General features: G+C 44.6%; 1 protein-coding gene across 2 annotated transcripts in view; it reads left to right on the plus strand.

Annotated features, from left to right (window-relative positions):
* ITGA11 (integrin subunit alpha 11) overlaps nt 1-15,193 on the plus strand; it is a 230,430-nt gene that overhangs the window by 95,631 nt on the left and 119,606 nt on the right. For both annotated transcript variants that reach the window (XM_044979500.1, XM_044979499.1), the window contains exon 2: nt 9,775-9,886. In XM_044979500.1, the coding sequence (XP_044835435.1) occupies nt 9,775-9,886 (112 nt within the window). The remainder of the gene's footprint in view (nt 1-9,774; nt 9,887-15,193) is intronic.

Genomic DNA, 15,193 nt, shown 5'->3' on the forward strand with positions numbered 1-15,193 from the left:
GTCTCACACAGGATTTTCCAAGAGATCATTTGCAATGTGAGGGTTTTTTTCCCCAGCAGTAGTAGTAAAATGTAACCAAATTGCATCAGTTTCCAAGTCGGTCTCCCGGATAAAAATTTTTGCCAGTCTTTTGGGGGGCTGGCTGGATCCTGCCCATTTATTTGACCCGGGAGGCAGCCAAGCCAGAGCACGTTTTTTACAGTTTGCACACGTGTGTTACATTGCCCATTTTACACTTCTCCCTAATAGGTTTGATTTATACACTTTACTGCTCAATGAAGCATTAATGCTATTTTTTTTTCTAAATTGCCTTTTATGAATAGTCCCAGTGGATTACCTTTTGACTGCCACATTTCTCGGAGAAGATATACGAGTGGTGATTGGGCCCAGGCTAGGGCCATATATTAGGTCTGTATGGGTATGTCTACACTGGAATAAAAGACCTGCGGCGGGACCAGGTCAGCTGACTTGCACTTGTGGTCTTGAAATTTGCTGTGTAGCTGTTTGGGCTCAGGCTGGAGCCTGGGCTTTGGGACCCCTTTTCCTCATGGGATCCCAGAGCCTGGGCTCCAGCCCAAGGCCAAATGTCTACACTGCAGTTAAACAGCTTGAGCCCTGTGAGCCTGAGTCAACTGACACGAGCCAGCTGCGGGTGTTTAATTGTTTTACTGACTTACCTTATGTGCTAAGGATTTTGTCTTTAGTTGTTCTTTGGAATAACAAAGCAATTGTGTAAGAACATTCTCCCACAGGTGGATAGCCAGGGACGGATTTTGTCCCCAATGGTCTGCAAGGTTAAAGGTCCATACCTGCAGATACAATTGTATGATTAAGTCCTAAAGCAAGGAAGGATGGTGCTGCACTCTTCCTGTGTTATAAAAAAATAAAATTGAGAAAAGTAGAAAACCAAGGGCCCAGAACTGCAGTCTTCAAAAGACAAAACTCCCAGCTCTGTACACTGAGACCTTTATCTATGTACATTTCGCTGGTGTAAAACTAGAGAAACTCTGTTGAAACTCACGCATCCAACCTATGCAAAGGCAGAAGGGAGCTCAGCTGTGTTACATCCCATCTAGCACTTCCTCCGTTGACTAAAAAATACAATAACCTGGGTAACTAATCTTCTTGAGAACGCCGTTTAGTTACTGACACACACGTACATGAAGGTGGATTTTGCTATTTTGCGTGTTTGAAACTAGGGATGGCTGAAACTTTTCCATCTAAACTGTTTATCAGTTTACAACTTCGAGTTTTCATGAAAAAAATTAAAATGTTTTTGGCTGAAAATTCTTGAGTTTTGGTGTTTAGAAGAAAAGCTGAAATTTTCCTGTGGTGAACAACTCCATTTTCCAACCAGTTCTCATTTAAATCTCATCTGTTAATACTGGGCCTGATTCTCCATAATCTAACACAGGTGTCAATCTTCAGTAACTCCCACTGAAGCCAACGGATTTACACTGATATAAGCCAGCAAAAGGAAAACGAGCCATTAAAGCAGCCAAGGAGATTTGGTTGCCCCATTGCCATTAAAATACCCCAGGCAGCTTTGAAAATCTCAATCCTTGCTTCTGTTACTTTTTGACAGAGTTTTCTATTCTACATATAGGAGCCGATTCTTCTCTTATTTACACCTCTGTGAATCAGGAGTAACTGCACTCTGCACTGAAGAAAGTGAAGTTACACCAGTGTAAATGGATCAGAGTCAGGCCTGCTCTGCTAGATATTCTGTCTTGTTTTTTCTTCATGATACCTTTTCATTATATTGCTGTTGGTAATTTTGCCCGGATTCCAACCAGCAGGTATTGGATAAGTTGCAGCAGTTTTTCGTTAAACTGGATATTGTTTTTAGCATTAAAAAAGATCAGTCTAGCCACAAAATTTTGGATACAATCTCCATGTCTCATCTTCTGTACTGTCTAGAATTTCTTCTAACAGGTTTTAAAGAGTCTTACCTCAGTTTTCTTTGGCTAGACTCAAGAGTTTCTCTGCTCATGAAATCAGTGTTGCAGATCAGTTACTATGGTTACAAAGAAGCAGATTGACGCCTAACATTCTTACCTGCAAAAACACTTTTCCGTCCTGCATTTTCATCAGAGAAACTCCAATCTCAACCTCTTGATGAGCCCTTGTTTTCCATAAAAAAGACTGGTCCCCCCAGAACATGCTGTTGCCAAGTGGTCACCTTTAAAGTGGTCATTTACCAACCATTACCACAACATAGAATATGAGACACTGCAGCTATTTTCTGCCTTAAGGGGGACAGAAATGCTGTGGTATCCTAGATACCTCACTGGAGTAATGTTCACTTCTTTTGATTGTCCCCCCGAGGCATTCTTTTCCTGTTCAGTTCTCTGATCATATGCATCTAACGCAAAGAGATGCGGGGTGTTGGGGAGCCTACAGCACCTACAGGTATTTGATGCGAGACGTCTTTCAACAATAAAGCGTTAGTCAAAGGAACACATTTCAAAATGACAGCATTAGGATGGAAGTCAAAGGGTGTGATTGTGATGTTGCACTCTATATGATTTTATGAAAATGAGTGTGAACATAATGTAACCGGAATATGCTTCATGCAAAAGGTCTCTTGTAAGGTATCATTACAAAGCTTATAATCTACTGAGTGTGTTCATCCTATTTGTATAAATGTATCACTCTTGTATCTAAAACTATAAATATGAAATATAACTCTGAGGCCCTATTGTAGTTATGCAAAGTGTGGGCCATTAATGGTGCTTTGGAATCTTGATGGCTCCCATCAACCAGGACAATTTACTGTGGATGGCTCTGTTTGTTTGTAGGCCTTCCTGTGAGTCAGGCTGGGAGGAATGAAGGCTTGGAGTCTTGCAGTGACATGTGATCATGTCACCTGAACTGGAATCCATCTTTAACCTGGTGTTTTTCCATTTAGAAGGAGGGCTGGGCACCCAGAGAGGGACAAAGGATTCCTGCCTTGTGCAAAGCTTTATAAGGGGGTGGAACAGAACAATGGGGGCTGCAATCATGAGAAATCCCCTAGCTACCACCTGAGCTGGAACAAGGGCTGTACCAGGGGAAAGGATTGTGCCCAGACTAGGAAGGTGTCCAGTCTGTTATAGAAGCTTATTGAAACAGCTGAGGGTGAGATTTTATCTGTAATCAGTTTTCTTACTGTATTAGGTTCAGACTTGCGTGTTTTATTTTATTTTTCTTGGTAATTCACTTTGTTCTGTCTGTTCCTACTTGGAACTGCTTAAATCCTACTTTTTGTATTTAATAAAATCACTTGTTACTTATTAATTAACCCAGAGTAGTAATTAATACCTGGTGTGGGGGCAGCTGTGCATATCTCTCTATCAGTGTTATAGAGGGTGGACAATTTATGAGTTTACCCTGAATAAGCTTTATACAGGGTAAAATGGATTTATTTGAGGTTTGGACCCCATTGGGAACTGGGCATCTGGGTGTTGGAGACAGGAACACTTTTTCAGCTGTTTTCAGTTAAGCCTTCAGCTTTTAGGGGACGTTGTTCAGACCTGGGTCTGGGTTTGTAGCAGGCAGGCATGTCTGGCTCTAGCAGGCAGGGTTCTGGAGTCCCAAGCTGGCAGGGAAAACGGGTTAGAAGTAGTCTCAGCACATCAGTTGGCAGCCCCAAGGGGTTTCTGTGATCCAACCCGTCACAGGGATGTGGCTCACAAAATCCAGGAACCATGACTTTGCTGGTTTGAAGACCTAGGGAGGATGAAAAGGGACCTGGTAAAGATAGCACGGCAGAAGAGGGTGGTAGGAAAACAGAGAAAGCAATAGATGGATTGTATCAAAGAAGGTTGTAAGCAGGTGGACTTTAGTGCTGCCTCAGACAGATAAAGATAACAGATGCTTGGGATAGGGGGAAGAAGTAGTAAGGAGATCCATGGTGAGGATTATATTTTAAACAAAATCTCCTCTAGGAAGTGAGCAGTATGTGGACATGTAGGAGGTTGACATTGTGTTCAGACATGACTCAGGGTGTATATGCCTTTGAATAAACATGTGCAGTATAATACTCTTAGCAACAGATAAAGTGTTTCTTCTGGGCAAGAAATAATAAGCTGAGTGTCATCCATATCTGGAAGTTGCCCCAACCCCATACCTCCAGACTAATGCTGCTAACAGCCTCGCATATGCATTGAATAAGAGAGGACAAGATGAGAGTTCTCTCTGGGAAGAACAACAATTGCTAAGCACAAGACTTTGGGTCCTGACAAGAAATAGGAATGATTCCATTTGTGAGCAGCCCAATTCTCCCAAGATCTACAGACAGGTCAGTGGCATCTTATGATTTGATTATCATAGGCAACAAATAGCTCTAATTACATTAGCCTGGATACTTGACTTTTTCATCCATTACTAGAAGGTCATCAGCCCTCCCCAGTCATGCAGTCTATTTACCCAGCTCATAAGAACATAAGAACGGCCGTACCGGGTCAGACCAAAGGTCCATCTAGCCCAGTATCTGTCTACCAACAGTGGCCAATGCCAGGTGCCCCAGAGGGAGTGAACCTAACAGGCAATGATCAAGTGATCTCTCTCCTGCCATCCATCTCCATCCTCTGACGAACAGAGGCTAGGGACACCATTCTTACCCATCCTGGCTAATAGCCATTTATGGACTTAGCCACCATGAATTTGTCCAGTTCTCTTTTAAACATAGTTATAGTCCTAGCCTTCACAACCTCCTCAGGTAAGGAGTTCCACAAGTTGACTGTGTGCTGCGTGAAGAAGATCTTCCTTTTATTTGTTTTAAACCTGCTGCCTATTAATTTCATTTGGTGACCCCTAGTTCTTGTATTATGGGAATAAGTAAATAACTTTTCCTTATCCACTTTCTCAACATCACTCATGATTTTATATACCTCTATCATATCCCCCCTTAGTCTTCTCTTTTCCAAGCTGAAGAGTCCTAGCCTCTTTAATCTTTCCTCGTATGGGACCCTCTCTAAACCCTTAATCATTTTAGTTGCCCTTTTCTGAACCTTTTCTAGTGCTAGAATATCTTTTTTGAGGTGAGGAGACCACATCTGTACACAGTATTCGAGATGTGGGCGTACCATGGATTTATATAAGGGCAATAAAATATTCTCAGTCCTATTCTCTATCCCCTTTTTAATGATTCCTAACATCCTGTTTGCTTTTTTGACCGCCTCTGCACACTGCATGGACATCTTCAGAGAACTATCCACGATGACGCCAAGATCTTTTTCCTGACTCGTTGTAGCTAAATTAGCCCCCATCATGTTGTATGTATAGTTGGGGTTGTTTTTTCCAATGTGCATTACTTTACATTTATCCACATTAAATTTCATTTGCCATTTTGTTGCCCAGTCACTTAGTTTTGTGAGATCTTTTTGAAGTTCTTCACAATCTGCTTTGGTCTTAACTATCTTGAGTAGTTTAGTATCATCTGCAAACTTTGCCACCTCAAAGGCTCCATACCCTGCCTGACAAAGGGTCAAGAGGATCTGAGAAAATACTGAGAAAATTGTCTGGGCACAGATAACCTTTTCCTCTAAAGGGCCGGTTAGAGTGTCAGTCAAGTTTCATGAGCATAGGTGGAGCTTTAAAAGAGGCCAGCAGCTTGCCCTCCTCATGGGTGGTGTTGCCAACCTGCATTAACTCTGGGCCAGCCCCTTCTCCCTTGCCTTCCCCAGGCAGGATGTAAATCTGGAGCACACGTGGTGGCCCAAAGTTTCTCCAAAACCTCAAGAAACCCAGAGAGTACTACTAGCCAAAACTCAAAGAGAGCTGATGTCCCTCCAAAGTCATTGCCCTACCTCCAAGGACATAGACAGATTAATCTGAATCTTCTCAGGGAGAGGAACTCAAATTAGCTAATAAGGTGACATTGCCACTACTAACCAACCTGTCCATTGTTTGAGATTTGTTGGAGACAAGAAACTGCTCTTGCAGTATTATCCAATCAGGTTTCAGTGACCCACGTAAAGGTGGGGCTTCAACTTCAAACAGTGGCAACCCTGTGGACCAATGACGTTGGTATACTCAGCATAAGCAATTGATCCTTGACGTTCCAGCCTCCTGAGAGAGAGGCACAGGCGAAACCTATAGAACCGATTTCAAACTTGGCTCGTATTTCTTTTATTCTTTTGGCAAGCATCATCGCCCTTCGGGTCTGCCTGCCTGCAGAACACAAAAGTGAGGAGGGAGAGGAGAGGAAGGATTTGATCTGATTCTGTCACACGTTATGCACGGTTGTTAATGTTTTCCCTGTAGCACCTCCTCTGTGGGTGTGTCCCTGGGAAATGCACGCTGGCTTAGAGGTCTTCAGGAAGCTTCATGGGGACAACTGACTATGATCAGAAAGTCCATCTGCCAGTTAAGCATTTATCTTATTAAAAAAAAACCCCATACTTTGTTGTAGTTAAACACGGCTGCTGCTGCTGTGTCTTTACAAATGATAAAACCAAGATTTTTTTTTAAAAAAACAGACTTTAGATTCCCAGGGGAAAATAATAATGGATGCACTGAGCTACGAGAGAGTCAGGAAATGTCAGGAATTAGATTTACCTTCCATTTTTGTAAATCTTTGCATACTCCATTATGGATTTACGCAGCAAAGAAATAGCTATTTACATTTATATCTGTGTCTCGCCCCAAATTTCTGGATGACAAGAAATGCCCCTTAGGTTAGCAGTGTGAGCCAGAAATATATTATTCATGCTTTCTATATCGAAGAAAACACTGTGGATACCATAGTACAGCACAAATAAAAACCAGACTCCCTCATTTCATTTAGAGCCATTACAATTCTTGAACTAGATCAAGATGTATTTCATCATTCCTTTTCACAGTCTGGACACTGTACGAGAGAGAAATCTTCACATCCCATTGGCAGTCTGTTTCCTTTCTTATTTACATTCCAACTCTCTTTTGAGCTCATATGCAGCAACAAAATATGTCTCTAAAGAAACCCCTATAGCACACAAAGAATTTGGTGTTTTGGTTTATTTTAGTGACCACAAAATACCACCTAGACAAATATGTTTGTGCTGCCATATTTTGGCCTTGTCTTTCTTAGACAGTCAAAGTTCTGATGGTGAATTTGGTTCTCATTGCAAGCTAACCATTTTTATTCTTTTTGGTTGAGATCGTTACACTGCAGACGTCCCACCGGGTTTGTATCATAGCAGTTCTTTGCGATGTTAACACTGAGTTAGATGCGGACTTGGACCAAATGCTTATGCAGGGGAATAAGGGGGAGGAAGAAATTATCTTACGCCTGGGTTGGCTACTTGGCTCTTGGAGCAAAGGAGAGAAAGGGCTTTGTGCACCTGCTTACCACCTCTCCCTGCGCAGGTGACTGGGATGTAGGACGGGAGGGGCAGGGAAGGGCTGGAGCCTTAGGTACCTCCCAGTGTCTGAGCCACTTCAAGGACTAGTTCAGGCCATCAGCAGTGCCAGCACCCTAATTCTTCCCCACAGCAAGGTGAAAGAAGGGAGGGACCTGAGCCTCCGGGGGGTGTCTCTGAAGCACAGTGTCCTCTGGAGTGATGCATTTTTCACACCGTCCCTTGCTCGGAGCTGTACCTAAAGGCACAGCTAATGCTATAAGCCAGGGGTCGGCAACCTTTCAGAAGTGCTGTGCTGAGTCTTCATTTATTCAGTCTAATTTAAGGTTTTGCGTGCCAGTGATACATGTGAACGTTTTTAGAAGGTCTCTTTCTATAAGTCTATAAGTGTGAGTGCCACTGAAAATCAGCTTGCGTGCTGCCTTCGGCACACGTGCCATAGGTTGCCTACCCTGCTATAAGCAAAAATGCACTTTAAGCTGAGACTGGTCTGAGGTGCAAAGCTGGGCTGGACAAGGAGATCCGATCTGGTCCTGAACTTCTCCAAACTCTGCTGATGGTCACAGCAGAGGGGTTTGGATTCTGGACCAGCTGTACTGCAGAAGGGGGCCTCTTAGTGAAGACAGCAGATTTAATGCAGGTTTAAGCGTATATTTCATAGACAGGCTTTTTAAACAAATGTCTGAGCCTTAAAGATCACATGTTTCAGTGCTTCCAGTCTCCATGTCAGAGCATCCTTGCACCTGGGAGAGATCTCGCTTTAGAGTCCATAAAGACTGCTCCCTACTCAGCTGGAGAGCTCGCTAAACATTGGCTTCCTTTCCCCCTGGAGCTACAACAGCCTCTGTTCCCAGAGCAAGACTGAATTCAGCCGATCGAGCTGCCTCTCCTGGCAGAGCATCAAACCATCACTAAACCTACTGGAAGGATTGTCTAGGGGAGAAAGCACTGGTTTGGGATTCAGGAGATGACAGCTCAGTGCCTGGCTCAGCCACAAACTATTTATATGGCCTTGGGCAATTCATTTAATCCATCCCGTCTCTGTTCCCCAGCTGTGAAATGGGGCTAGTACTTCTCTACTTGACAGGGGTGTTGCGAGGATAATGACTTTGTGGCATTCAGACATTATCATGAGGGCCATATATACCCCCGGATAGGAATCCAATCTGTCAGAATAGTGACCCAGCGTTCAGAGGGAGGTGGTTGAGAGGTGCAAGTGTGCAAGGAGGATGTTCAAAGATCTTTCTTTTGTTGCTCCTAATCCCTGTCCTGTCAGCTGTGGTTTTCCAAGGTGAGTTGCTCTTGCATTGCCTAGGATAAAAATGTGATTGTCTCTCTCCTATCTTTGCTTAGAGGCTGCCTCTGCAGCTAAGGAATTCCTTACAATGATTTCAGCACCCAGACGGGTTAAACCTCTGTGCAGGCCCCAGATGGGCTGGAGAGCAGAAACAGGCGTCTTCCTTCAGACTTCTGCAGCTGTGACCTCTACACCCTAAACAACGGGTTTTAAAAATAGTTCAGATCCAGGTCGTCCAGCAGTCTATTGACACGGCACCCTGCTGGGGAGCCAGGGTCCAGGCTTGAACTTGGGCCCTTGTTCCTAACAAAGGCTCAGCCCGTGCCTTTGCCCTTCTGCATCCAGGGGGTTTACTGGTAACAGGGGAGCTGAGCTGTAGAAGCTCTGGCAATGCAAAGCACCCTCCTCTTTCGCTAACTGCAGAGGGAGCTAGTGTGCTCAGACTCTCCCAGGATCAGACTCTGCGAGCTGCGCTGGGTCCTTCCCGGATGTGTGATCAGGGAGATGCTGATGGTCCCAGTAAGCTGTAGGAGAATAGAAGGAGCAGATCCCCTGTAATCAGTGTGGGGAAGGACAAGGGAATCCCATGTATTAATTATTGGGCTACAGAACATTCCTGCTGGGGCGGGGGATGAGGCGGCAGAATAGGACCATGTTAGGCAGAAATAACGCTCAGCAGATGGATAAATGAAGTGCAATACCTGGGGGTAAAATCTCCGTCCCAATATCACCTCACTCCCAATATCCCGTGCTCCCTGCCCTGTGGCTCAACCGCCTGGCACACCCAAGGCAAGTCCCCACAGCAGCCAGCTGAGAGTCTGGGGAAGCCCTAAAATGGAGGCAAGGTGGACAGCTGAAAAAATGAGTTCTTAGCTGTGTGCTGCACAGGTGGTGTCATAAGCTTAAAAAACCTGGAAGCACTTTTCCTGGCTGGTTTCTTCACTCATAAGAAGAAACAGAAGGCACGGGCCCACAACGGATATACCCGAGAATGAATTTTTCCTTTCAAACAGTGTATTGTATACATTATGAATTCCGTGTGTTGGATTTCAGGGTGCTTTACACTGGAGGTCAGTGTCGCTAGGGGAAGATCTCCTCCTCCCTACCCGGACCCGAACTGATTAGATCTTTTTTTTTTTTTCCCTACCTCAGGATTCTGTGACACCTTCAATATTGACACCAAAAGGCCGCGAATCATACCAGGCTCTAGAGAAGCGTACTTTGGATACACGGTGCAGCAGCATGAAATCGCTGGGAAGAAATGGTAAGCGAGCGCCTCTTATCCCTGTGGTCTAGCAAGAGGACGAGTGCCATTCTCTTAAAGCCAATCGATGCAGAACGCTGTCCGGTCCCTCCATCTCGCTAAAGGCGCTGTCTCGGAGAAGGCAGCGTTGTGGCTTTCTGTTCTGAGAGGGACTGTGAGGCAAATTCTGCTCTCCCTTACGCTGGTGTAAATCTTTGACCTTCCTGAGTGCCTTCCATCTGAGGAGTTCCAAGTGTGAGTCACATGAGAGGTTCTGTCAGAGGGAGAGTTTGTTTCCCTTCCATAGAAGCTGATGGGTGTCGAGTTTCCAGGTCCTGCTGTTGCCTGTCATTTGTACATGGCTGGTTCCATTCCCATGAACGTTACCTTCGATCTTCAGGTGGGTTCACACCCCCGGGGGTTCTCTTTGAGTTTCAGAGCCTGGGACTCAGAGAAAAACTCAAAGCAAAACAGCCTGGCTTTTGGTCAGAACTGTTAAGTTTTACCTGGTTTCCACCCAAATGCACAACATAGGCCAGGTTACTTTGGGTTGGGTACGAAAGATGAAACTTGGCTGAATTTTTATCTGGCTTTAGGTTTCACGGTGAAAAGTTTCACTCCCAGCCCAGGCTGGAAAACATGAGGACTGCCTAGGATAATATGATGATTCACCAGATGTTAGAGACGTCACTTAGTGCACTTCTGGAAGGCACTCGGATATTACAACGATGAGGGTGGTCTCAGAACCTATGCAATTGCCCCAAAACTTCATTAACACAGAGTTAAGGTTGCCCAGTGGTGCCTATCGCTCTTCCACAGTCGCTGACCATAAATCTCTGAAAACCAGAATATGAAGAATTTACGGTACAGGCCTCCTCCATTTCCCCCTGTCCCTAATCCCCCAATTCCCTCGACTATGTCCCCCTCATTCCGCCCACTGCTCTCCTACCCTTCCCTACCACTCATCCTAATTTATCCCCCTCGCCACACCCCTGTACATCTCCCTCCGTGCCCCTCCACATTCCTTTGGTTTGCACCAAAAAGTTATAAGACTCTGAACATGTTCGGAGCAGCTCATGTTGGCAGGGGGTGGGTGTCTATGTACTAAGTCACGGGCACTTGCTTTCCTTTGATCGCACTGTCCTATTGCTCAGGGAAGAGGATGACGTTATCCTCACTGCTTACTAGAGTTTTTCTCCCGACCTGTATTGAAGTTAATGTTAATTTCCTTGGCAATACTTCTAAAGGAAAATCTGAGTCTGTGTGTGGATTTTAAACTATTGTTCTTATCGTATGTCACCTTGAGCCACCCAGACACTGTGACAACAGACTGCCTGGACACTCTTGCTTCAACAGAGCCCTGATCTTGCTGTGTGCGCACATCCCGTTCTTTTACGCCTTTCACTTTGGCACCTGCCAACCCAGACTTACACACCTCACCCTTAGTCACCTTTTCAATCACTTGGCACTAGCTGAGATAAGACCCAAGCAACTGAGATCAGTTTGGGGAGGGTCGGAGCCACAGTTTGTGCTTTAGGTGTATGCGAAAAATCTCAATCAATCAATAAAAGAGATGATGATTTTGTAAAAGGCTGGGTTGGGAGGGGTGGGGGAGAGCTGTATCTTAAGAGCCCCTTGTTCAAATGGCATCAAATCAGATACCTGACATGATCTGACACCACCGTGAGGCACAGCACGTTTCAAGACCATCCTTATCAGCATGTGAATTTTAGAGCATTTATAATAGCCCGCATCCAAACAGAAAATGACTCTCAGCCTTAACCAAAGCAGAGCTAGTGCTCTGCTATTCTAGAGAATAAACCAGACCACACCGCCGATTGTCCTGCTGCTTTCTGGGACTTGTTGCCCAGCTATGCTCGGTGCTCCCAGGTGCCACGTTGTGAAGATGCCCACACCCCAGGTGATAACAGTCGATGTGTGCGAATGAGCTGGGGCAGCCTGCGGTTTGAGCAGAAAGTTTACAGGGTGCAATGGGGAGGGGGTCTAATGACTAAATCAAGATCTGAGGCTTTGCATCTAAATGCTCAGTCATTTCCATGTGCGAGGGTGGCTTTGTGCACACTTTCCCCATGTTAATGTTGGCTTTGCTTTCTCAGTCTGGGAGGATTGCTCTGATTATTAAGATATTCACATGTGTGAAAACCCACCAGATGAAAAGTCCTTCCCGTGGCCCCCAGATCGTCAGATAACCCGGGGGAGTTGTCTGTTTAGTCTCTTTGGAGGCACACATTCTCCCTTACAGTGTGGCCTCACACGACGTAGAGTTGGTGGAGCGGCTTTCAGGCCTCCCCCACTGCTGTTCTCATGTTCTGCCATTCCTTCACTCTGCTGCAATATGGCTCAGTGGCTTCTTTTACTTGTGAGTTAATGAGAGGTTCTGATTTAACCTTGGATTCCCCAGCTTTTGTCATCACAGCCTTAACATATTTAGATGCAGTTTCTTTTCTGTTTAATTTAAGGTTAGTGATCTGCCCAGACAGGCTGTCCTGTGGTGAATGACGAGTCTCTGGCTGGATTTATGCCCTGATTGCCCTAAAGCCAAAGGGATGGCATGTTTTTCCCAAATCGTACCATATACTGCTTTAGTTAGAGACGACTGCTGGGGGCCGGAGACTTGTTAGAAACAGCAAAGGGTGACTCCGTGGTCACAAGAGACCAGCCATAGGAGTACAGTGGTGGATCAGAGCTCAGGGATGCTGCTCATGACTCCAGAACTCCTAGCTGTGATTCTTCTGAGATATTTTCAGGTATATAAAACATTGGTGTTTCCACTCTGTGGCCTCTGGTTTTCTTCATCCTACAGGAGGGGACTGAATTCAGAGATTCAGAGAACGTAGATTGACATTCCTGTGAGAGCCGGCAATAAGGGCCTGGTTTGAAAGGCGAATGATAGCACGATTATGCGCTCACTGTTGCCAGTTGAAAAGGAGAGTTTAGATATTTAAAGGTGCCCTTTCAAACTCTTGGCTGAGACTTTCAAAACTGGGTGCCTGTATTGAAGACCTAGGTGTTTTCCCACTGCTTACATGGGACCACCAGTATGCCCCAAATTATAGTTGGCCCTAGGCTTAAATTTTCCAAAATGACTCATGTTTTTTGTGTGTGTGCGTCCAACTTGAAACTCCTTATGGGGTGTGGCTTTCAGAGGGTGGGAGCTCAGCACTTCCTGAAAACCAGGCCCCTTTGAGGCATCTCAACCTGGGCAAAACCACTTTTGCAAATGTGAGCACCCACGTAAGCGGCCTGATGTTCAGAAGTGCCCCCAGCTCCCCGTGACGTTGACTGGGTTGCTGGGTGTTGAGCCCCTCTGACGATGAGAGTCCACGTTCTTTCCATGATGCCTGTTGGCCTGTCTTCCTCCTCCTTTGGGTCACTTTATCTATTTTGGAAAGACAGAAGAAATCCTCTTACATCCTGGTATCAATGTGTGGAGACCTGTGGTTTCCATCTGAGGTGGCAGATACTTCTATTGCAGGATTTTGGTGGCTGGTGTTCCAAGTGCCACATTTAAACACCTCATCCATCGCATTCGTTTGCCAGCAAAGCCAGTGCAAACAAATGAACAAAGAAATGAGAGTTGCCAGCTATTTCTCTTTACTAAGATTTAATGTTTCACTCGTCAAATTCCTTGTGGTTCAGGGAACAACGATGCAGCTAAAGAACCTACTAAATCAACACCAACTGTTATTCAGCATGTGTATTAATCATACATTTTAAAATTAAACATGTGGGGAAAGAATAAACTGCATTCCCCAAATGCCACTCAGTTGGGGATTTCAGTGCCATTTGCAATTGTTTGGTTCCCCTCTAGGAGCAACCAGTAATACTTCTCCTTGTTAAACAAGAAAGAGTGGATACTTGTGTCCACACACAGATCTCCTTATTTGGATATAAATGTTGGCATTTGCCTCCAAGATGGTCTTTCTCAAACTCTTTGGGGAGCAAAAGACCCTCTGCAGGCATGCTCACGGAAAAGCCAATAAAATGAGGAGCAAGCATGAAATCATTTCCTGACTCTTCATCTTGCACGGGTAGAGGAATAGGCAGGAATTGGCCATGTTAGAGTAACATTTTCTGTGCCCAGCACCTTCCGGTAGAACTTTAGTTCAACATGGGAATAGCTCCTTTTCTGTCATGATTCAAAATGCCACCAGCATTTACATGTGCATTAGATCATACAGCTTTGAGTTAGGCTTGGATCAGAATTTCCTGATGATTGGAGTGTCCAAAATCCAAATCTTTCTCCTCGTGCCAATCTCTAATATAGTCAAAGCTGAGTATGAATCACAGTGCATGGTATATTTATCCCATCTGATCTCCTGCTGTAGGTGAGCCAGCAATTCTAATAAAACTTACAACCATAATCAATCTCTGGCAGGCTAAAGCAGTAATTTCTGCCTGCTAATGCAGTATCTCTCTGGCAATGTTGATCTTTAATCATGATTAAGGTCTTCAATCCTGATTTACATCCACATGATACACTGCTAGCAATTACAACTCTGGCTGTTCCTGATTGCAGCACTCAGTCACTGTTGAGTGTACCACTAACACCTTTGCAACAGATACAGCAGGCGCTTTTGTATATAAAAGGGATAGACATCTGGTTTGCAATGGCCTGAAGTAAGATACTTATGTGTTGGAGTTTCTCTCTACCATTTGTTGGTCAACTAGCCTAAGTCGTGGCAACGGCTTTGTGGGGTATGTGGCGGGTGAGAGCTAGGATGAAGTATCTGTTTTCTAAAAGAACAGGAGTCCTTGTGGCACCTTAGAGACTAACACATTTATTTGAGCATAAGCTTCCATGGGCTAAAACCCACTTCATTGGCTGCATGCAGTGGAAAATACAGGAGGAAGAGAGATATACACAGGGGACATGAAAAAATGGGCGTTGTCCTACTAACTATAATGAGAGTAATCAATTAAGGTGGGTTATTATCAGCAGGAGGAAAAAAACCTTTTGTAGTGATAATCAGGATGGCCCATTTCCAACAGTTGACAAGAAGGTGTGAGTAACAGTAGGGGAGAAAAAAATTAGCATGGGGAAATAGGTTTTACTTTGTGTAATGACCCATCCCATTCCCAGTATTTATTCAAGCCTAATTTAATGGTGTCCAGTTTGCAAATTAATTCCAATTCTGCCGTTTCTCATTGGAGTCTGTTTTTGAAGTTTTTTTGTTGGAGTATTGCGACTTTGAGGTCTGTAACTGAGTGACCAGGGAGGTTGACGTGTTCTCTGACTAGTTTTTGAAAGTTATAATTCTTGATGTCTGATTTGTGTCCATTTATTCTTTTGTGTAGAGAAAATGT

The sequence above is a fragment of the Mauremys mutica genome, chromosome 11, assembly GCF_020497125.1.
Source record: "Mauremys mutica isolate MM-2020 ecotype Southern chromosome 11, ASM2049712v1, whole genome shotgun sequence".
Lineage (NCBI taxonomy): Eukaryota > Metazoa > Chordata > Testudines > Geoemydidae > Mauremys > Mauremys mutica.